Source organism: Podarcis bocagei, assembly GCF_964188305.1.
Source record: "Podarcis bocagei genome assembly, chromosome: 1".
NCBI lineage: Eukaryota > Metazoa > Chordata > Lepidosauria > Squamata > Lacertidae > Podarcis > Podarcis bocagei.
Genome location: NC_138125.1, coordinates 44,247,495 through 44,270,968, shown reverse-complemented (window position 1 = coordinate 44,270,968; position 23,474 = coordinate 44,247,495). Strand labels below are relative to the sequence as shown.

The window sequence follows — 23,474 nt, the reverse complement described above, 5'->3', positions numbered from 1 at the left end:
GTTCTTATCCTGAAACAAAGTTCTTAATCTGAAGCACTATTTTTGGGTTAGTGGAGTCTTTAACCTAAAGCGTATGTAATCTGAGGTACCACTGTACTACCTTAATTTTTTTTTTAAATTGGGGTTCAGTAGTCATGATCTACTTTATCTAAAACATCTGTCCCCTTTGCAAGTTGAAAAACCTATATATTTCTCCCTCACACACTAAGTTGACTAGAGCAGGTACCTTCAACCTTTTTCAGACCTAGGACCCACTTTTAAACAAAACATGTATTTAGGGACCCATTTCTTAATCTTTTTGAGCCACATGGACCATACGGAACAAAGCATTAAAGAAGGAAAGATAAAAACTGCTTTTGTGTGCCCACTTGTTCTTTTTACTTAGAATATAGATGTTAAATGTAATTACTTGTAAATGTTTCCCCCAAGCAGTAAATGTCATTCCTATAAGGACCATGCCATCCTCTGTTTGAAGGTGAAGAGGAATGTTGAAACAATTTGGTTATACTCTAGAGCAAGGATAGGAAACCTGTGGCCCTCCAGATTTTCTGGGACTACAACTCTCATCAGCCCCAACCAACATGGCCAGCATCTGGAAACCATGGTTTTCCCACCCCTACTCTGATTGCCAGCTCATGGGGACAAAATTAGAAGATACCACTGATGTCATGTAAACATAGACAATATATTACTTGAATTGGATTCCCTTCACAGCAAGATATTAATTGACTGAATTTACTTACTTGTATTTCTTCATAAGTTCCTGACATCTGTTTGCATACTCCTTGAGATGGCTTATTTCAGAAGCTCTCTGTTTCTTTTTATCTCTGATATTCGATTGCTCTCTGAAGGAGTACAACAAAAGTGCAATGCATTTGACAAATACCCTGAACAGTATTAAAGCCAAGCGTTTTTCACAACACATAAATACATGTCAAACACTAATGATTAATTCTACCTTTGAAGTGCCTCCTCTTTGGCTCTGTAGTTTTCCAGCTCTAAGAAATGAGAAAATACACAGTAAGAGTCAAAATGTTGATGAAAAGCATTAACTGTTTATTCTGTCTGATTAAGCAGGTCTAGTCCTCAACATGCCATTAGGTTTATTCTCCAAGGCCAAATGGTGTTCAATGAAATTCCTACACGGATGTAATTTGTATAGGATTAAGTGAATCCTACATACAGGATATTGTATATGAAGAACCTATAGGTACAGTACATGCACTGAAAAGATGCAACCAATCAAAGCTTTCCAGAGCTCATACATGTAGTAACCTCCATGTAGATCAGTCAAAACAGCCCCAAGTACAGGAAAATATCTTTCAGCAATGGCAGGACAGAAAGATGCATTCTACAACTCATGTTAGTAAAAAGATCTGGAGACTATATAATAAGCACAGCCACAGCAATTTCAGTGTCCTAACAGCCTTCTGTATCATGCAGCTCAAAACAGGTTCAGTACCTCTCTCAGTGTCTCTCATCTTAGACTTGTATTCTGCCATGGCATCATTGACATCTGGCTCAGACTCTTCCAATGCAGAAGTTTCTAAAATTAAGCAGTATTTTATAAGAACATTCACTTCAAAAATGCTATACATATACTCCAGTCAACTTAGCAGGAAATACAACCTTTGAAATTATGCTCCCAACTTTGAGTTTCAGGTGTATTCCTAAAAAATAATATATTTGTAGTTTGAGATTGGCTTTGCTCTACACTTTTGGTACACAGTTGAGGAGAACATTCAAAGACTTTTGTTTCAAGTCATGCTCACTGATTTGGCAGGATAGTGATAAAAAGAGGAAACTCTATACAGTGGTACCCCGCAAGACGAACGCCTCGCAAGACGGAAAACCCGCTAGACGAAAGGGTTTTCCGTTTTGGAGGCGCTTCGCAAAACGAATTTCCCTTTGGGCTTGCTTCGCAAGACGAAAGCCCATAGGGAAATCTCTGGGACAGCGGGGAAGCGCAGCGCATTTAGAAGCGCTCGGGGAAAGCAGCGCACTTCGCTGCTTTGCCCAGAGTGCTTTTAAATGCGGGCGGCGGTGAGGGAATCCCTTGGCCCCCCGCCGGACTTCCCGAAGCTCTTTTGAAGTCCGGTGGGGGTCCAAGGGATTCCTTCCCAGCCGCCCGCGTTTAAAAGCACTCCGGGGAAAGCAGCGCACTTCGCTGCTTTCCCTGGAGTGCTTTTAAATGCGGGCGGCTGGGAGGGAATCCCTTGGCCCCCCGCCGGACTTCCCGAAGCTCTTTTGAAGTCCGGCGGGGGGGGGGGGCAAGGGATTCCTTCCCAGCCGCCTGCGTTTAAAAGCACTCCGGGGAAAGCAGCGCACTTCGCTGCTTTGCCCAGAGTGCTTTTAAAAGCGGGCGGCTGGGAGGGAATCCCTTGGCCCCCCGCCGGACTTCCCGAAGCTCTTTTGAAGTCCGGCGGGGGGGGCAAGGGATTCCTTCCCAGCCGCCTGCGTTTAAAAGCACTCCGGGGAAAGCAGCGCACTTCGCTGCTTTCCCCGGAGTGCTTTTAAATGCGGGCGGCGGTGAGGGAATCCCTTGGCCCCCCGCCGGACTTCCCGAAGCTCTTTTGAAGTCCGGCGGGGGGCCAAGGGATTCCCTCACCGCCGCCCGCCTTTAGAAGCGCTCGGGGGAACACCTGCCCCAGCCGCCCCACTTCGGAACGCTGTTCCGAAACGGGGCGGGGGGCGGGAACACCTTCTGAAGGCGGGCAGGGGGCGAAAGTCTTTGTCCCCCCTGCCTGCCTTCCCAGGGGCTTTAAAATCGCCCCGGACAGCGGAGAAGTCCTCCGCTGTCCGGGGCGATTTTAAAATGCCGCCCGCCAGTATTTTAAGATCGCCCCGGACAGCGGAGAAGTCCTCCGCTGTCCCAGGGTTTTTTAAAATGCTGGGGGTGGGAAGAAAAGCCCTTGTCCCCCCCCCAGCCTTCAGAAGAGGTCCGGGGACAGACTGTCCCCGGACCTGGTCTGAAGGCGGTTTCCCTAGGAACGCATTAATTGATTTTCAATGCATTCCTATGGGAAACCGTGCATCGCAAGACGAAAAAACCGCAAGACGAAGAGACTTGCGGAACGAATTAATTTCGTCTTGCGAGGCACCACTGTATTAGTTATCTTTCTACAGACATCCTACAACAAGGGCCAGTGGACATTGTAAATCACCACAGCAGAACATTTTACTTCCTGTGAGGATCAGTTTTCAAAAAAAGCAGTTCATCCATTTACATATAGACTAATAACATGCTGACTGTATCCACAAAAGCTTCAAAAGCCAAATAATTTTCATTGCCTAAGAGGACTTATTTTACGTAGCCTGTCTCTTAGCATGGCTCTTAGCTTATTAGTCCTATGATCTTAATGTGTGTAAGAATGTTGATTTCTTTTTGACACCAAAGTATGCCCAATTATGTCAACAGGGGTGTTGTTTTTTATTTTTTTCTTTCTTTAGTCTGCAAAGGTATTAATTTAAATTGGCTTTACTGGAAAAGTAATTTTTGAGACTGTACCTGTTTCCAGAGCAAGAAGACAGCTGTCCATTTCCCTTATAAGTTCTTCTACTTTAGCCAGTCTTGACTGTAGTTTTTCCCACTGAAGCTTAAATGTAAAAATGTGGTTAATTGTTTATTATTAGTAGTAATATAATATGTAAATTATGGCTAGATTCTATCTTAGCAAGCAAATATTATTAAAGGACATTTCTGGCTACTAAATAAAACCAGTTTTTAAAAAACATTTTCCTGTTACATGTATTTCCTAATGGTCTTTCCAACAAAGGATGGGCTCTGGCCCACAGAAGCTGTTTCAGCAACATGACAACAGTAGGTATCCCAAACTTTTTATTGGGCCCCAAATGAAATCAGTTTACAGTATCAGATTAAAACACGCAGGAGAGAACACCAGAGTGACTATGCCTTTTTACTGATTTGTAGGGGAGAAGGACGAGAACAGAGACAGTATAGTACACTAGATGAACTGCTATATTTTGATATAGGGTCTTGTTCAAGTAAGGAATCCGCTCACTATGTAGCCTTTATCTCAAAGTCTAAACCTATACCACGTTAATAAACAAAAATAAGAATTATAAAGAAAACTACAAACAAGCAGATCCACCAAACAGGATTATATGTTTTAGCCATAGAGCTAAAAGTTACACTGAAACTATCTTTTCCCGCTGCCCCACTTTCCAAACTAAGATACACAACTCCTCTAGCACCCATGCTATTTCCCCATTTTATTCCATAATATAAATGTGAAGCTAAATGCAGGAACCAAACTGTGTTTAAGGACATGAGGAAATAAGACAACCTCTCTCACATGCAGCAGTTAGTGTTGGACTTTTAACCAGAGACACTTTGGTTCAAATCCTTGTTTAGGCATGAAGCTCACCTTGGGTGAGCCCTCATCTCTCAGCCTAACATATCTCATAGTTGTTGTGAGGAATAATCAGGACAGTCCTTTGTAGAATGCCCAGAACTCATTGGAAGGAGGGAAGGATGCAAAAAGGAAGACATCTCTATACGTGGAAAGGCAGCCAAGTATTATCTCACTGGTTACCTCAAAAATTTACCTGTCCATTTTGCACCAGCTTTCTATATAATGTTGCTTTTCCTTTGTGAGCAAGAACTTTACTCTTCTTGAGGAAACTGGATTTCATTTCGCGTAGCCCTTCTCCAAAGCGTTTCAGCTGCAGTGGAATGGAATACATTAGCAGAATAAGGGAACTGGAAGTGAACATGATAGTTTTATTTTATTTTTTAATGACAGAACCTCTCAAGTGCACCTTGGTTGGCAGTGGGAAGCACCTGTCCCAGGAAACACTTTCTTTCCCCACCCCCATGTGTTGCTGGTTTGCTCACTGGCCCCAAATTTAAGTTCTTTATGGAGGTGTCCCTAGAGTAAGTTGATTCACCCTTCATTTGCAATGTGTAGTTTGGCCCTTGGTGCATGTCTGCAACAGATCTCTCTCTGTTTGCTCATTATTTGTATAAGAATATACCACAAAACTAGTTTATGCAGACTACACCCCATTTGATTAAAAGTACTCTTCAATGCTACAGATCTAGATTTTATTGCATTATTCTTCCCTCCACCAACAGATATTTTTGCAGTGTTTTATTATGCTGATTTAGAAACATCACTGAGAAACCATCTCCTCTTACATTAGCCTGACCACTTTGTACAATATATTGCTGAGCCCTATACTAATTGTGTCCCACTTGTGACCAAGGTATGGTTGATGAGAAAAAAGAGGAACTTCCAATGCCCAAATTGTGGTATATCCTTCCTGTGGGAACCAATTGGCTCCTTTTCTTACAGTTTTTCACTAACTGACTGAAAGTTTACTTTTCTGGCAACCATTGGTCTTTCATTTTGTAATGTTTTGATCTGCCAAGCCTGCTTCTGCCTTTAAATTGTTTTATTTCTATTACAGTGGTACCTCGGTTTTCGAGCGTCTCAGAAGCCGAATGTTTCAGTTTTCGAACGCCAAAAACCTGGAAGTAATTGCTTCTGTTTTCAAATGCACCTTGGAAGTTGAACGGCTTTCGCTGCATGTTTTCCAATTTTTCCAATTGAACCTGCAGCCAGCCCTTTGTGCCTCAGTTTTTGAATGTTTTAGAAGTTGAACGGACTTCCTAAACAGATTACGCTTGAGAACCGAGGCACCACTATATGGGATTGTGGTTTTTAATTGTTGCAAACTGCCATGAGAGATGCAAATGCATTAGAAGTCTGTAGCTTTCTAAACAAACAAACAAACAAACATTTAATTATTCAGAATGAGTCAGTTGCCCATACCTCCTCATCCGAACAGGTTCTCATTACTCCCCATAGACTTTTGTTCACATTCACCAGAAGTTTATGCTGGTATTCTGCATACAATTTTAATCTGAAATTTTAATTATAAATAATGATTGTAATAATTACATTGTGCAATTTTTCTAGAAAAAGAGGTACCAGAACTCACCATGAATGCCTCCCTTGTTCTCTTAGAATGGCAATGGTGCCCACCTAAGAGGTGCCAGAACTGAGTTTGAGTGAGTTCCAGCTTGAAAAAAAAGCCCTGGTTATATATAACATTTTAATATATTATAATATTATATAATATATTATATAATATATAATAATATTTCTGGTGTGCTTCTATCTTAAGAGAATCAGCAGCGCCTTCAAATGACCTGTGATTCTGGCCTGGAATAAATTCTGCTCTTCATAGATTTTAATGTCGAAACTATTCTAAGATAGCATTTCTGAGAACATAATTTCATTTGGCAAGCACTTGTGACCAACTCCTTTAGGAACAGAATGCTGGACTAGATAGTCCTTTGGTGTTATCCAGCATTTGTCCTATTTAGAGATTATGTGTACTGGACTACAGTATGCTGTTGACAGCATCCAATCCAATCCAGAACTTTAAACTATGAAGGAACACATTGGCTAGGATCCAAAAAGCCCCATCTGTGTCACTTAGATATCCTCTGTTTCTTTTTTGGACTCCAGCTAATTCAGCTGTGTCAGAGATCACTGCAGGATTTTCAGGTGACTCTGAAAAAGGGGCCTGAGGTGCCCTAATGCAGATGTAGCAGCACCTCATATGGGCCTTTTGCTCTCACTGCTTAAGGGTTTTTGAGCTATCTGTATGAAACCTTCCAAGCTTATACAGGACAATATACCTTAATGAGGTTTAGCTGCCGTAGAACATGATGATCTATTACCTAGCCACATATTTCACCTACATTTAATTCAGCTCACTTTGACCTCCGATCATATTTAACTGCTTGGCTCCCTTCATCATGATCAAAGGCACCTTATATCTAGAGATGGAAGTGATGTACTTTATCACAACTGTTTCTGTTCTGCACATGTTCACCATTAAGCCCCATTTCTGTGTGAATTTAAAACAACCTTATTTTTTTTCATAACTAAAAACAACATTTTAGCAAATAAACAAATGTTAGCTTTGTAATATGGTGAACTGAGGGATGCCTCTTAGTTCTTTTCTTGTTCAGTTTTATTCTAATTAGAACAGCTAGAAAACACAGCTCCTTCTACACAGGTTGAAAATATTTGTGAAAATGCTTCAGGAAGCAGCCATATATTATTATGTGTATAATTATTCCTAAATAATTGTAGTGGTGTGTGTGTGTAAGTGTAACGGTGGTGCCAATGTTGGCAGCCTTTTTTCTGTACAATTACCCTGGAAGAGGCAACATGTAATGAATGACATCCACTTGCTTCTTAGAGCATTTCTTGAAGTATAGTGAATCAGCCAAGTTTGTTCTAAAAGGTAGAGTAAATTAAATCTTCCAGCATCTCTACCTAGACCACATCTTTCTTCATTCACTTCTTTTCTGTATACATATGTAAACAATAAAACAATTGTGGAAGCGTTTCTACGGGGGGGGGGGGCAGGGGGATAACCATTTATAGTTGCCTGGTTTTTTATCACCAATTTCAATCTCTTCTAGTTAATAAGAGGGTTCAGATAACGGATATGACCACTGTATCCCAGAAAATTGGGAGCAAAGGGTGGGAGGGAGGAAAAGCTAAATATGGAAGAGATAAGTGCCTGCATTCTCCAGCATACTTGTAAGGCGCACAGACAACTTCAATACCTGCATTTAAAAGAGCTTGTGAAACTCCCAGCAAAAGTGTCATGCAAACCCTATTGAAGAGATCAACTTATATCAATGATAACACACATCTGACAGAAGTTGCAGTAATCAAAAATATACTCTATGAACAAAATTTGCAAGCATCTTACTCTTCTATTATCTTGTAGAGAGCTTGGCAATCTTCTTTGTAAATTTGGAACTTGGGACAGTAAACGTACTCGTTCAAAAACTCATCTTCCGGGGTAAGAGCTGTGTTAACTGCATGCTATAGAGAGGAAAATAAAAGTCAACAGGGTTTCATATATTTAAGAGTCCAAAAGACATGATGTATATTCAAATAGAAGAATTACAGCCAGATGTTAAGTGTGTCTGTCAGAGCTGCTTCCAGATCCTAGCTCACAGAGGATCACGCTAGCCAGCGGTCACTTTATAAAAGTCTTTATTGAGTTACAGTTTCCATTCTCAGGCTGCTGCGCGCAACTCTACGTCTTAAGGGTTAGACCGGCGAAGCTCCGTCTGAGTCTCCGCCCCCTGTGCACCAGCTTACTAACCTAGCTTTACTCCACCTTTTCCGCCTGACCGTTCTTCTCTGGGTCCCTCTGCCCCCCGGGGTCTCTTCCTTCCGGGACTCTTCTGACGCGGACCCCCCGAACCCTCCTGTCTCCTTGCGCCGGGCTTTAGGACCTGGCTCCCTTTCCGGGCTGCTTACTGCGCCACCTTCCTGTGCATTTGAACTTGGCGCGCGCGCCCAACCTTCCACTTTCCTCCTGACCGTTTCTTCACTCTCCGATGGAGGTGTGGCCACTCCTGACTCGTGCCCTCCCTCCTGTTGCGAGCTGCCAGCGCTTGATGCCTGGCGCCCTTCTTCTCCCCTGCTCTCTGTTGGTGACGCTAGTCCCGATTTCCAACTGCTCCCCTCTGAGCCCCCTCTGGACCCTTCTTCCTGGGGTGTCCCCCTAGGCTCCCCCCTTGCTCTGGCCACTGGTGCTCCTTTCTGTGAATCTTCTGATTCACTGGAAAGACTCGGAGATCTCGGGTCGTCGTCATCACTCATCTTTTCTTCTGCCTCCTCCCCCTCGCTCTCTGTTTCCTCCCTTGCCCTCGCCTCTGCTCCTGAACCCCTGACAGTGTCTTTATTGCTGCAGGAGTTCTGAATAGACCAGAAGCTTTTTAAATTGCCCAAGAGCAAGAAAGACAAAAGCAAACTTTGGCCAAGCTCATGGTTAATGAAGATGTCGCCGACTGTAATGGTTGCATGAAGAGTTACAAAAGCACATAAAAGTACTAATGGATCTCAGTTAACATATGGTACAAGTTATCACCAAGCTCATTCTGAAACTGAAGCAAAAAGTCAAAAAGAGTTTACGAGTATATATAGTGTGGGTCTTGTAACAATTTCCAAACACATATTTTACATGTTATTAAATGTAGATCTGTATGTCTGTATGCTTACTTTGGGTGAGACCAAACTCTGGTGAGGAGAGTGTATCACATCAACTTGGAGGAGTGTGAAAAATTCACCGACTGTGATAGTACCATCCTGCAGTTTCTGAAAATGAAGTGTTCACACATAACTACTTAAAATAGTCTTAGTATTACCTGAGGTGCTAGATCAAAACGAACAGAAATCATAATACCAAGATTAAAATGATAAATTAATAAAAAGCAGCCTCAGCAGAAACAACACAAACACAACAAATAAACAGCAGTAACATTCAGAGGCATCTGGTAACAGAGAGAAGACTATCTAAATGTCTTACATTACACATCTAAAATGGAAGCCTGCTGGATATCACTAGGGGTGTTATTCTATAACTGCAGCAATATATACACTGTTCACAGATAAGAGAATTAAAGGGCTTTAAGCTTCTTACATACCTCCTTCAAATTTTGGTCACAAATAATGTTCGTGAGAAGCGGAATCTCCATTTCACTATTTTGCTGAACTAGGGGGGAAAACAGACGTGCTAAACAAGAAATTGTGTCCCAATTATATACAGAATACCCACAATATATCAATGTTAAGTGAAGGCCACTTCAGTCTAGATTAGTGGTCTGAAGTGATTTTTATTAATTTGATTTAGGATTGTGATCTTTGTTAGATCAAGTCCTGGTGATCTTTGAGATCTTAACAATGAAGTGCCTGTAACCGAGTAGATCTGCACCCCCAATTCATAATACGGAGGTTTATAAAATAGTAATAATACAAATAGTGTAGTTAATATCAAAATGCTGCTCTCAAAATACTAGAAGCATAAAAAATGTTATGTAAAATCTTTAGATGATTCAAATACTATTCAAGGCAGATTACACGCAGCAGCTCCTGATGCTCTGACCAATGCAGGACACGTGCCTTTTCCTTTGGTTCTAAATCTCAGGGCAATTGGCAGTTGGAACAGTTTTTTCCGGGGGAGGGGAGAGAAGAGTAGCTCTCTGCAGTTGCTCATTTCTGACCAATGGCCAGGGCCAGGCTAGTTTTCCCCTTGCCATTATGTTCCTCCTGGCAGAGAGAGGAGGCACCATCCAATAGCCTTCGGTAGACAGTTTAATACATGGGTATCTTCTAGAATTTACCACAACAATATGCAACAATGCCAGAGTTTTCAACAGCATCGGACAAGTTTAGGGTGGATCAACCATCAATAGCTATTAAGGATCCATCTATCAATAGCGATTAACCCTAAAAGCTAATAACATAAGCTTCTTATTAGTGTCAATAGACTTCCATAAATACTGGGGCAAATAGCCTATCTATATTCATCATACCCTGTGTGTGGGCTTGCTGGTTCTTTTTGAAAACAGAACACTGAAGGAGATGGACTTCTAATCTTAGCCAGCAAGGCAGCTGCGTTCTTAGCAGTGCCAAAGGAAGAAAGGGTGAATTGCGGTAAGAGTATGACTGAAAACTGTAAGAGAACAGAGGACCTGGCACTTTTTTCCATTATAGCTTCCCACTTTGAAGAAGCATCTCAGAGGAGACTCTAATCAGAGGTGATGGTTTGGATTCCAAGTAGGTTAAGTAAGTTTACAGGATATTTTTTTACTGGCTTAACTTACCACTATAGCTATCTGCACCCACTCAAAAGTTTCACCAGGGCTGCTGAGAAAGGAAAATTGCTCCAAACTAAGTAGACCTCAATTCACTGTCCTCTCCTCCAGCAGCTTCTTGCTCTAAAATATTGTTGAAATGCAAAGGGGGCAGGGGCGGGTCTATTTGGACTTGCAAAAGTAGAACAGTAACCTGACGAAGCAAGACTATGCATATGGGCACAAATCAGATATAATCTTTTGACAAGTTATTTTGAGAATTTCCATTGGAACCCTTAGATGACACTAAATACAAGAGTGTCTCATTTAGAAGCTTGTCTATCCTATTTGCATAAGTGTGCTTGTGAAGCCATTCATTCCTGAATACATCTATCACATACAGGATACTGTAGTGTTCTTTACTGATTGAATTAGTTGAAATCAATATAGTCAGATAAGAAGGAATTCTTACTAGAGAAGTCTGGATCAGCCTTAACCGAATCCAAAGAGCTGCTGTTGCTGCTTTGCTTCTTTTCCATATTTGTAGCTAATAGGTCGGTAACATTTTCACCTTCCTGTGTTTCATGAGCTAACATTGTGCTGGAGAGGGGCTAAAATAATAAAAAATAATTATTCAATAAAAGTTAAATTAGCAAGATTATTTGGAGATACAGCAACTCAACTATTTCTTTGTTTGCTGTGGATCACCAAATATTTGAAAGACCACCTGATTTTTAAAAAACGTTATTTCTTACCCACCCTTCAGGAGCACAGCACTACAACTGAAGGAATCAGTTGCCCCCCACACCACTTAATGAATTTATAGCTACTATACCATTTCAGCTTCCTTTAGGATAAAACCCACTGTTAAATATGTACTTTGTTCATTAATTCATAGGTGATTTTACAGACTCGAGAAAATGTGACCAAGTGCCAAACAATCATCTTAAACCCACCTGCTTTAACTCTACTGCATCATTCCAGCCCTCATCTGTCTTGAGCTTCTTTTCCTGCTGAAGTTTCTCATCATCTTGATTCCAAGACCTTCTCTTCCTGTTACTTGTTTCAAACACTCCAAGCAGCCAGCCTTCCGTATCAGCAAGCTCCTTTTCATTCATCAGCTTTTCTGGCACTTCACAACCTAAAGACTCATCAAAATCCACTTCACCTACACATGCAGGAAGCAGTTCTTCATCTATATAATGAGATGGACTCAAGTTGGGGGTAACTTTGTCCAGGGATCTCCTGAGAAACTGAGTGATTTTTGAACCTTGAGTTTCTACCTTCTCTTCTGATCTGGCACCAATATATTCTACATTAGAAACAGTAGGCTTCCTTTTATTTGGCAGTTTAGGTGGGAAGATACCCAGGGCTGATTTTCTCATCTTACAGCTATCATTCCACATGGCATTTAAGGGCACAGAGAGAGGAGCAACATCTGTAAAATCATTGTTTGTCCACTCATTAGAAGCAGCAGGAATATTAGATACTTTTTTTGCATCTTCTCTCAACTCCAAATGATCAGCTGGCTTCAATGCCATTTGGGGCAATTCTTTCCCAATGTCTTGAGAGGGTAGGAAAAGTTCAGACTTCTTCCCATTATCATTAAGCTTTGAACAATCACTGACAACATCAGACAGTTTAGACAAAAGGATTGGTTCCTCCTCTGAAGTAACATTATTGATGGGAGGAGGGTCCATGTTATTATCTTTTGCATTGCTACTCCAGTCACACAACACAGTACCACATTTTTTAGTTATTTTATCAACTGGAAAAGCCTCTGTTTCTCCAGCAAACCTACCAACCTGTCTTGACTGAGATAACTTTCTTGGATCATCTTTCAGGCTCTTGAATTCAGCAGTTGATATGCACATTCTCTCTGTGTTTGATTCAATAGCAGTTTCCTCATGTAACTTTGTATATGACGCAGACATTTTAACTGGAAATGTAAAATCATTTTTTCCACAATATCCATCATTCAAGGTAGATTCTTTTGCAAAATTAGCTTTAAATGTGCAGGATTCCAGCTGTTTCTCTTGGATTTTCAAAAAGTTCTGTTGTTCTGGGACAATTTCCAGAGCTATAGGTAGCGTCACGCTGGCAGGTGAAATGCATTTTTGAGAGATATCATTGTCAATTTGGGCATTGTGTTTCCCCCCATAACTGAAATGGGGAAATTCAGAGCTAGATTTTGTCCGAGAATGAAAACATTGATTTTTAACACCATTCACCTCCATGTTCTCACAGCCTGAAAATCCAAAAGCCTTTTCTTCTGACCTTGTGGAGGACTTTGGTCTTTGTTTCTCAGCATCACATGGATAGTTAGGGTTGTAAGTTATAACTGCTTGATTTCTAGTAGCTTCTATATCTTGCAATGTCCCCCTACATGTAGGGAAAGGTACATTACCTAAATTCTGTCTTAAGTTTTTAGTTAGCATTTCTTGTTTCTCAAGTGCCTCCAGGTTCCCATTAACAGCAGCACTAGGTGGCAGGATTGTGACTTCTGTGCCATCCTGGTAAAATGCAAATGCATCAGTCTTATTGGGGTGGCCTAAGAGCTTAGCTTGGCTAGCTAGCTGGCAATACAGGGATGTTCTGCTGCCAAATGGCATTGTCTGCCTTTTAACCATTTCTGTGCCAGCCATAGCTAATGTTGCAATTTGATCTGATGAGGGTTCCCATCCAGCATCCATTTCCAGCTTCATCACATTCCAAGGCAAGTTTCCCTTAGGGTTTTTAGCAATGGCATAAGATCCTGCAATGTTCATATCATCCTGATGAAACTGTATATGGGGAGAGTTTTCTGACGGGGAGATGTTATCAACATTTACAGTTATTGTATGGCACTTTGTCATCTCCATTTCATTATCATGTAGGGCAAGAACAGTATTATCTGTAACTGAGCCTGGTATTGTGGTAGTGCTCATCTCTTGCTGCGGCAAAGACTTGAAACATCTGTTTAAAAATGCACTTGATATGGGTTTTGTTATTTCCATTGAGTTATTGCACATTATCGTTTTATTTGCAGGAACAAAAGCAGTGGATTTCGTTATTGCTGCATCACTGCTGTGTGTGGACATACTGTTTTTATCTACCGGAGCGGAGGACAGTACTTGAGTAGCTACCTTGGCCCATGGGATAATAATATCACTGTTTACTGACACTGTTTGGCTCCTCATAAACGTCATCTCATTGTCTTTATCCAAGCAACACATGGTCTCTTCCTTGGCTGAACTTGATCGAATCACCTTGTCCATCTCTTTTTTCTTCAGCTGCAAAGGTTTGAAAGCAGTATCTTCTCGAGATGTATTGATTATGTGACTTATAGGCTTAGTTACTTCCATGCTGTTATTGTGCATATACATAATTGTTTTACCTTCTGGAAAAGCTGTGGACTTGCTTATTGCCATGTTACTGCTAAATACAGACATGTTGGTACTCCCTGCGGGTATCCATGATTGTGCTAGAGGAGCTTCCTCTACTGCCATTGTAAGGCTCTTGGTAAACTCCATTTCATTGTCTTCACTCTGGGGAAATACAAGAGTTTTGTCACAAGCTGGTCCGGTTACATTAGTTGATCCCAACTCACTTTGTTTTTGCATAGCTTGGGCACCAGCAGCTTTTACAGGTTGATCTATTATGGTTGTTATGGCTTTAGTCTCGTCCATGTTGTTATGATAAACAGTTTTATCCAAAGGTTGTAAGGAGGGCACCTGAGATGTTCTTTCACACTGCTGTATATCATACTGCGCTGCTACTGTACAGCTCCTGGTAAACTCCATTTCATTGTCTTCACTCTGGGGAAATAAAACTGTCTTATCTAATAGAGTTATACCTTTCTTACCAATTCCCATTTCTTGAGATGGCATATCTTGGAATCCAGCAGCATTTATAGGATTATCTATTAAGTATGTGGGTTTAGTTATTTCCATGTCCTCACCAAATCCAAATATAGAAGTTTTATCTGCAGAATTTAAGGATGCTGCATTGTTTAAAACCCCACTTTTTCTATTAGTGTTACCATGTAGAACAGGCATAGAAGTAACAGATCTGAAGGGCATAGAAAATGGAATAGTTCCCTGATAACAAGACACTGAGGCATCACTGCTAGCATTTTTTATGCTAACGCCTCCTTCATTAACGTTTGCATAGTTTTGCCTGTTAGCAGGTCTTCCAAAATCTGTGTTCTTGCTATTTCCGCCTTCTAAGTAGGTATATACATTCTCCTTTGAAGGACACACATTTCTTTTTGAAGCCTCTGAAGCAACGGGTGAAGGAAATAGTTTAGTGGACTTCAAGCTTTTCAAGAAGTCATCAAAATTTATTTTGTTTGTGTTTTCAGTGTTTGTCTTCTGTTGAGACAAACAGGACTCATTTCCCTTTGTAGCGCAGCTATTAAAACTGAGATCATTCATTTGTATAACTTCTTGTTCCAATTCAGTGGCATGCTTAATTATTATAGTGTGACCAGACGTCATATCCATTTCATTTTCATCTGAGAAGAGGAGCGTCCTATCCATTTTGCTCCATTCTTGCTTGTTGTTTACGTTATCCTATTAAAAAAAAAGAAAAAAAGAAACAAACTGTTTACTGAAACTTATGTACAGGCAGCGACCACTTTAGGCACGTCCAACTGACATGTGACTGCCAAAACGCGGGTCCTTTTGGAGGGGAGGAATGGGGGTGGAACGGGCTTATGCATGTTCCACTGATGGGTGGGGGGGGCCAGGAATGGAGCCCCCATGCAAAATGGTTGCTGCCTATACAGTAATACCTCAGGTTAAGTACTCAATTCGTTCCGGAGGTCTGTTCTTAACCTGAAGCACCACTTCAGCTAATGGGGCCTCCTGCTGCTGTTGTGCCGCCGAAGCACAATTTCTGTTCTCATCCTGAAGCAAAGTTCTTAACCTGAAGCACTATTTCTGGGTTAGCGGAGTCTGTAACCTGAAGCGTATGTAACTCGAGGTACCACTGTACTTAACTTCTAAGCACATTTAACCTAACTTTCAGATACCAAAATGGTAAGGCCAGCTTACACTACTGACTAGTTAAACAAAGAATGCAAAGATTGGGGGCAGGGAGGAACCAGGTCTTCTAAAGTAAGTAAGTACAGTCATACCTCAGGTTGAAGTAGCTTCGGGATAAGTATTTTCAGGTTGCGCTCCGCGGCGACCCAGAAGTAACGGAGCGCGTTACTTCCTGGTTTTGCCGCTCATGCAGATGCTCAAAATGACATCACACGCATGCACGGAAGCAGTGAATCGCGACCCACGGGCTGCGTTCGCTTCAGGATGCGAACGGGGCTCTGGAACAGACTCCGTTTGCATCCAGAGGTACCACTGTATTCTTCAGTGTGTTGCTCTTTATTTTGTTGACAGCAGTTTTTGCCAACCTGGTGTCCTCCAGATGTTAGACCAGAAGGCCCATCAACCTCAGCCACCATGACATCATTGAAGTTGTAGTTGAACAACATGGGATGTGGGCAGGCCCAAGAACATCTGATTGATGAAAGCTAGCATACAGAATTTTATACTCGAGTGAGGCGGGCGGCATGACAGACCCGAAAGGAGCCCTTTCTCGCTGCTGGTCCCGCTGCCGCCGCCCGCTTCTCACAAGGGCACTGAGCTGCTCCCAACTGCGGCTCCTATGCCTGCCCTTGCAAGCGGCAGAGGTGCTGGTGGAGGAACGAGCAGCCTGAAAGCAGCCCCTTTGGGCTGCTTGTTCTTCCTCCGCCACTGCCGCCACCAGGTTTGTGGTGTGGTGAATCAGCTTATACTCGAGTCATTAAGTTTTCCCAGTTTTTTGTGCTAAAATTAGGTGCCTCGGCTTATATTCAGATCAGCTTATACTCAAGTATATATGGTATTACGTTAGAGGAACAAATGTTGGTTTTTTTTACCTCCAATTGTTGCAAAGGTGTCCTGATGGGAGCATGAAGTAAGGTGTTCATCCCTTTTAAGAAGGAAAAAAAATAAAAATGTTTATTTACGCAACAGACATTCTGAAGCCAAAATATTGGATGGTTAGTTCAAATTAATGCGTGAGATAAGATAAGATAAGATAATATTTATTGCGGCCATAGGCCCATACAGGTAAAAACAACACATAAGTGACAGCTTGTGCCGTGGGGGAAAAAAAACAGTCACTAAAACACCACTATAACAATAAAATACTATAAGATGGAAAGGCATGCTACGCCTTAATTAGCTTGTAGCGCTCCTTGGCGTCGCTTTTGGGAGAGGACAGCGACCAGGAACCTAGCCACTTTCAGGGTCGTGTGGGAATCCTTATCCTGCAAGATTTGGGCAAGGTGGAATTTTGGTGGGGTACCCTCTAGTTTCTGTATGATTGATCCCAACAAATTTGCCCGTGGCACATTGAACAAGGGGCAAGTGAACATAATGTGCTGAAGCGACTCCGGCGTCACCTTATCACATTCGCACGTAGCGGGGTCTTGGCCCTTTGAGAATCTATGTCTCAGGACATTGGAGGGGAAAACGTTGAACCTCGCTTTGGTGAAGGCCAGTCTATGGGCAACAGTCGAAAGGGAGGAGAGGTATGATGGAACGCAATAAGCTAAAGTGATACCAATGTTCTGGGGCGAACAGACACCTCCCCCCAGCATATAATTTTGCTGTAAGTCGATGTCATCCAGTCTTTGACGGATCAGTCTTTGAGCAGTGATTTGGTCTAGTTTTAGGGAATCTGAGGGAGAGATTCCATAGCTCAGGAGTTTGGCATGAATTTTACTAGTCCAAAGGCTGGAGAATTCATCTCGCCATAAGCATTGGACAAGGTAATGGTTTGGTAATCTATGCCACAATGATAACCAGTAATTGAAGACTTGCTTCCACAGGCAAGTTTCTAAGGATGCGATCTTCAATTCTAGTCGCATGGCTGCGTTGCTTACGCACAGGGGGAGCATTAGGAGCCGACGAAGGAATTGGCTTTGCAGAGTCTCAAGGGGAGCAAGGTCTGTCATCACGGCCCAGAGCGGGGCAGCATAAGCAAGCACTGCAACCACTTTTGCCTTGAACACCTTTAGGGCCGAGGGAACATGCAGAGCTCCGTCCGAAAAGAAAAATCGGAGGAGCGCATATGACAGGGTTTTGGCCTTGTTAAGTAGGTGTTGAATTTGAGCTTTCCATCCCAAGTTGTATTGAAAAATAACTCCTAGATATTGAAATTTTAGGACTTGCTCTATTTTTGCTCCACCAAGCTTCCATTTGTATAATCTCCGGCTTCTGGAGAAAATCAGAATCTTGGACTTAGCATGGTTGATGGTTAATTGGTTGAGTTGGCAATACGTGGCAAAGATCTTCAGAGCTCTGGTTAGTCCAACACGTGTATAAGATAGAATTACCGCGTCGTCCACATATAAAAGGAGTGGGCAGCGGTAATCCGCTAGTCTAGGCGCGTGTGTACTTGGAGATGAGTTAACTAGGGGTGCTTGCATGTCGCTGATGAAAAGGTTGAATAGGCAGGGAGCCAATATACATCCTTGGCGCACTCCCTTGTTTATTGGTATCGAATTTGTGAGGTCGCCCGCAGGAGTAAGTCTCACTCTGGCAAGGGTACCTTCGTGGAGCTGACTTATGAGCCATAAGAGTCTTCTATCAATGCCCTGTTTCGCAAGTTTCTCCCAAAGAATATTTCTAGGAACGCTGTCAAAGGCTGCCTTTAGATCTAAGAAGGCAGCACAGAGGTAGCCCCGGGGAGGGGAGGAGTACTTCCGTGCCAGATGATAAAGAATTATCGCATGATCTGTTGTAGAACGTTTAGTTCTGAACCCTGCTTGTTCGTGGCCAATCTGGTTAGTCTCATCTACCCATCGCAATAATTTAGTCAGCAAAAAGCTGGCATAAATTTTCCCTATGATCGAAAGGAGGCTGATGTTACGGTAGTTTTCCGGCTCCGTTGGGGAACCTTTTTTATGAATTGGTACTATAATGGCCTCCTTCCATATTTTGGGGATGAGACCGGAAGCGTTGATTGCATCGAAGGTTTTGGCCAAGATGCCGGCCCACCATTTTGGGTGTAGTTTGATGGCTTCAGCAGGGATCAGGTCGGGCCCAGGGGCTTTGCCCGGTTTCAGCTGAGCTATTAGCTTGGCTATTTCGTCAGGATCGGTGGGAGGCCAGATAGGTAGGTGGGTAAACAGATGCATCAGATGGTCGGAGGGAGCATCTGCCTGTGAGAAGCATTTCTTCAGGAACAATTCCCATGTCGGTGCAGAGATGACTGCCCTTGGGTATTTCCTCACCCTTCTGTTAATCAAAGACCAGAATTCCCTGGATCTGTGTGGTTTTGACGCAGTAATCAAAGCCTGCCAACGATTATGTTGCCACTCACGCTTGGCGGTTTTCTGCGTGCGTTTGTAGACTTGCTTGGCTTGGGCATAACTAGCTGGCAGAGTAGATGCATCGGAGATCTTATATACATTATATATAGCACGGAGGCGCTGTCTTGCTTGTTTGCACTGCGAATTATACCAGGGGGCACCGTAAGTATACTCGTTTCGATTTAAATTTTTGGGTGGCAACCTAAAGAAGGACGAAAGATCAGTCGTATGATGGTGGAAGCGCTTCAGCACTATGCTATGCTCGTCTGAGGCAGAGCCTATGTTGGAATGGGGCCCGAGGATTTCTTTTTGAAAGAATTCCTGGTACCTTTGAGCCTGGGTCTCCGACCATTTGATTCCTCTTACTTGGAGAGATTCGTTGGTTACCATCTGGGTCGCATGTCTATGAGCCTCCGGCTGCCAGTTCAGGGAAAGCTTAGCTACAAGGGGAAGATGATCACTAAATTGTACATTCTCGATCTTAAAAGTGGAAATACACTTAAGTAGATCCCTAGAGACCAACAGGTAATCGAGGACGCTGTTTGATTTAACGCTCAGGTGAGTGAAATCCCCTGGAATATCAGGGAGGCATGTGCCATTTAAGGGGACCAAATTCAAACGGATGGCCATTTGATAGAGGAGCACCCCAGCCTCATTTGCTCTGTGGTCTTTAGAAGTTCTCCTCATGATATGTTCCAGGTCGTAATTATCAAGGTTTGGGGTAACCCACCATTTGGCTTTGGTCAGCGAGTCCCAGTTTGCTGCTGTGCGGGCATTAAAATCGCCACCTATTATGGCCGGGGTGTTAGGGAACTTAACATAGCATGAGAGCAAATGCTCTTCTAGCGAGTCCCATTTAGAGCCCAGTTCGAGGGAAGAACCCCCAGGTGGCAAGTAAACATTTGTAACTAGGAGCGAGATCTTTTCCCCCGCAATCAGCCCGGTAAGGGCGTAGGGAGGCAGGGCCTGTACTAGCGTAAATTTAGCATGTAGGTTGAGGGAGATGCCTATTATTAGGCCCCCTTTAGGGCGGCCTCCTTTCAGGGAGGGGCAGGCAGGGAGTTCTAGCAGCTCAAAGCCATTTAGGACAATTTTCTCTACTTCCCACGATTCTTGGAACAAGATGATATGAAACAGGTTAATAAACTCCAAGAATTCTGGCTCATGTTTTTTTCCCCTCCATCCCGCGATGTTCCAGCTGAGGACTGATAGGGGGGAGTTCCTGTTGTGTTCAATTCGTTGTCAATTCAGGGAGAGAAGTGAGTCCTTTGGAGGCAGGGCAGACCCCACAAAAAAGTCAGTTATTTTGCTTTGCATGGCAGGCACCTGCTGGAGGTGCCTGATCTTGAAGTTGGTAGTGAGGTGTTCAGACTGGGGCGACAGAACGGGTCTCCCGCTGGCTGGCCCAAGGGCGGACACTTCAGTGGGAGACTCCACAGGATTTGCTGAGACTGCCCCACCGCGAGGTCTAAAGGTCGCCGATGAAACCATTTGATTTATATGTCCGGCCGGGTCTTCAGTCCAATCCGGGTCATTTTTTGATGTAAGTGGAACACTCCCCTGACCTGATGCTAGCGAAGGTACTGGGGATGCTTGACGTACAGATACTGTTTGTATGTCGGGTCTATGCCGCTCAGGGGAATATGAGGACTCCAGTTCCGGCATTGATGGATTGGATGGTAAGGAATTGTTTTGGTGGAAAGGACTCTGAGTTACACTCTTCGGCGGGGGACTCTTGGAGGGCGAGTCAAAATTTATCAAGAGTTGGGATGAGAGGCCAGCTTGTGAGGCAGAACCTGGGTCTGCCAAGCGTCGGTGGGATTTGCCCACAAGTGGGGGGGGGGCATGGGTTTAGGAACTGGACTGAGGTATGGAAGACTTCCTACTTCCTTAAAACACGACTCCGAAAAGCTGGCAAGGTTATCCTGAAAAGTGGGCAGGACTTTTTCGTTCTTCTGGACATGTATGAGCTGGTGGTTAAGTACTTCTAGTCTATCAATTATTTCTTGTTGATTCCTCGGTGGAAGGTCGCCAAAGGTGGCTAAAAGCTCTCTTTCCTCCGGTGGGGTCAGAGAATTGCTTGCGCCAGTGGGTTCCTTTGGAGCTCGTGGGGACGTGGGGTAAGTCCAGTTTTGGTACGTATGGATATCCTCCGGAAAAGGAGGCTCAATGTCCCGGGGTGCTCCCGACCTCTCCGACAGGGTCCGCTCCGTGTCGTAACCGGCAAGTAGAAGGGGATGGATCATGCTATCCATAAAAACTCTTGTTGGGAAGATATCATACCTAGCCAAGAGTGATTTCTGCCTGATGATAGCTGAAGGGATCCTTGGAGAGTAAAACGCAAGCATCACTTTCTGTTGCCTGAGGTGCTGGTTCAAAGGTAATACTGCAATGAGATCACATTGTGTGATTTCTATGTTTAGGAGATTGCTTAGATGCTTTTTAACCCCATCCAGAGTGAGCCACCTTGCTGACCTTACCCCGATATTTAGGCAGATTTTCTTAGGTTGCAGAGATAATGCTTGCTGTTTCAGTGCAGGATTTGGTTTATATTTAGGGATCACACTTCCTTTTTTGGATGAGGGTAAGGTTCTCTGGCACTTCATTTCCCCCGTAACTACAGTTGGTTTAGACTTTGACCAGAGGTTATCAATTTTCTGTTCAAGGTTACATAGCTGGGAGGATAGCACATCAATCTTCTTGAATATGCAATTAAGGGTTCTGACCACAAGGTGGAGATGTTCATGTTGTTCTTGTCTTGCGCAGTCCTCGGCTCCGGCGTCCTGCACCACCCCCAGTGGGACACTCCCTCTTCCTCCGAGCTTGCCGTCCACAGTTTTAATCTGGGGTAAAAGTAATTCCTCTGGTGTTGACGTTGTTTCTGGTGACATTAGAGGGTAGAAACGGTTCTGAGTTTTCACCCTATAGCAGTGATCAGTGGGGACACTCCATTTGCCAGACACGGGGGGGTCGGTTTTTGATTGTTTGGCTCTTGGGGAGGGCAAAGCCTCGTCACAGTCCCTTAGGCGTTTGCCTTGGCCCATCGTTGTGAGTCTTTTAAAATAGCAGTGTATAAAAGGTAATAAAAGGTAGTAAAAGTAGAAATACAAGCTGATGTGGGCTGGCAGAAAACCAGTGAGTCGGAGGCTGCCGGAGGATACAATTATCTGCTTGTTAAAGCTGATTTACGATGCAGGCTTTACAGATTATCAGCAATTTGAACTCCTGGCATGGGCTCCAACACCCTGGTGCAATCTTCAGCAAGAACTTGAAAGGCTGGGAGCCGCAACACAAATTTTGGGGAGGATTCGAAATGAACTCCAGCAGATGCGCCTTACCTCGTCGCCATTTCTACAGCAGCGTCCCAGCTCAATCCAAAGCAATCCTCCTTCGTCAAATTTAATTAAAATCTGGCATCACACCAGTGGAGAGTCCAGCAATTACTTGTCTAGCAAACTGCAAAACTAAAGTACATAACTTACTCCAGTGGTTGTAAAATCCAAATCGGGAGAAGAGGTCGGAGAGAACTGGAAGGAGGAACCTTACACGGTGGCCATCTTGGCTCCCTCAATGCGTGAATTTCAGACCTACCATGCTTCCTGGCTTTTCTTGCCACCTGGGGGTTGCTAGGTCATAGGAGCCATAACTGCCACAATTATTCTATCAGACTCCAGATTGGGGTGGACGACCAAGAGATCTTGTGTGTGCCTCCATCAAGGTTTGTCCATTTTTTTAAAAGAACTAATTATTCCCATGCTGTGAATCCAAACTTTTTTTGGCCTAACTCTAACTCAGAGCCCCCTAAATCCATCCATTTTTTAAAAAAATAATAATTTATTTTACTGATGAAAAAGATCACAGAAACTTTGCGCAAAGTAAAAACTGGCCATTTTCACTTTGGCCTTCGAGAATTGACCATGATCTGGAAAAGGTTAGCCCTAGTAGCCTTAACACACACCCCTAGGTATTTCACGTCTGCCTACGCCTAGGCGATGTAGCGATACACTGAGCAGGACTGGTATGAGGAGCGGACTGTGATGGCGGCTTTACCCAGCAGTATATTGCGGGTGACACCGACACCACTTCTGAGTCCCTCTGCTACCAGCGCCGCTTTCAACATTCGGCCGCTGGTAGCAGAGGGACTCGGAAGCAGCTGCAGTGTCACCTGTGATATACTGCCGGGTGAAGCTGCCATCACTTTGCCCCTCACACTGCAGAGAGAAGAGTATCACTGGGCCAATACAGCTTGTTCCTTTCTCAGCTGAGTGAGCCCCAGTGCTTCATGCGCGAGCTGGAGAGGCGTGGAGCTCACTCAGCTGGAGGGCCCTGCCACCCCCCAGCTAAGCCTCGCAAAGAAGCCCTGAGGTCCCTCCTGCTCGGGACGTCGGGACTTGCTCAGCTGCGGGGCAGGAGCAGAACAGGGGAATTCCCACTTATGTGTTTAGGTGATGTGAACAGTGGTCCAGAATGGAACCCCCACATAAATGAGGA

General features: G+C 43.5%; 1 protein-coding gene across 1 annotated transcript in view; it reads right to left on the bottom strand.

Moving 5' to 3' along the window:
• The window catches only part of KNL1 (kinetochore scaffold 1), a 39,611-nt gene that overhangs the window by 5,678 nt on the left and 10,459 nt on the right, over positions 1-23,474 (bottom strand). The window contains exons 9-20 of the mRNA XM_081207629.1: positions 16,542-16,594; positions 11,599-15,195; positions 11,115-11,253; positions 9,494-9,561; positions 9,069-9,164; positions 7,765-7,880; positions 5,799-5,889; positions 4,570-4,686; positions 3,509-3,596; positions 1,463-1,546; positions 959-998; positions 744-845 (exon numbers count right to left, since the gene is read on the bottom strand). Coding sequence (XP_081063755.1) covers positions 744-845; positions 959-998; positions 1,463-1,546; positions 3,509-3,596; positions 4,570-4,686; positions 5,799-5,889; positions 7,765-7,880; positions 9,069-9,164; positions 9,494-9,561; positions 11,115-11,253; positions 11,599-15,195; positions 16,542-16,594 — 4,591 coding nt within the window. The remainder of the gene's footprint in view (positions 1-743; positions 846-958; positions 999-1,462; positions 1,547-3,508; positions 3,597-4,569; positions 4,687-5,798; positions 5,890-7,764; positions 7,881-9,068; positions 9,165-9,493; positions 9,562-11,114; positions 11,254-11,598; positions 15,196-16,541; positions 16,595-23,474) is intronic.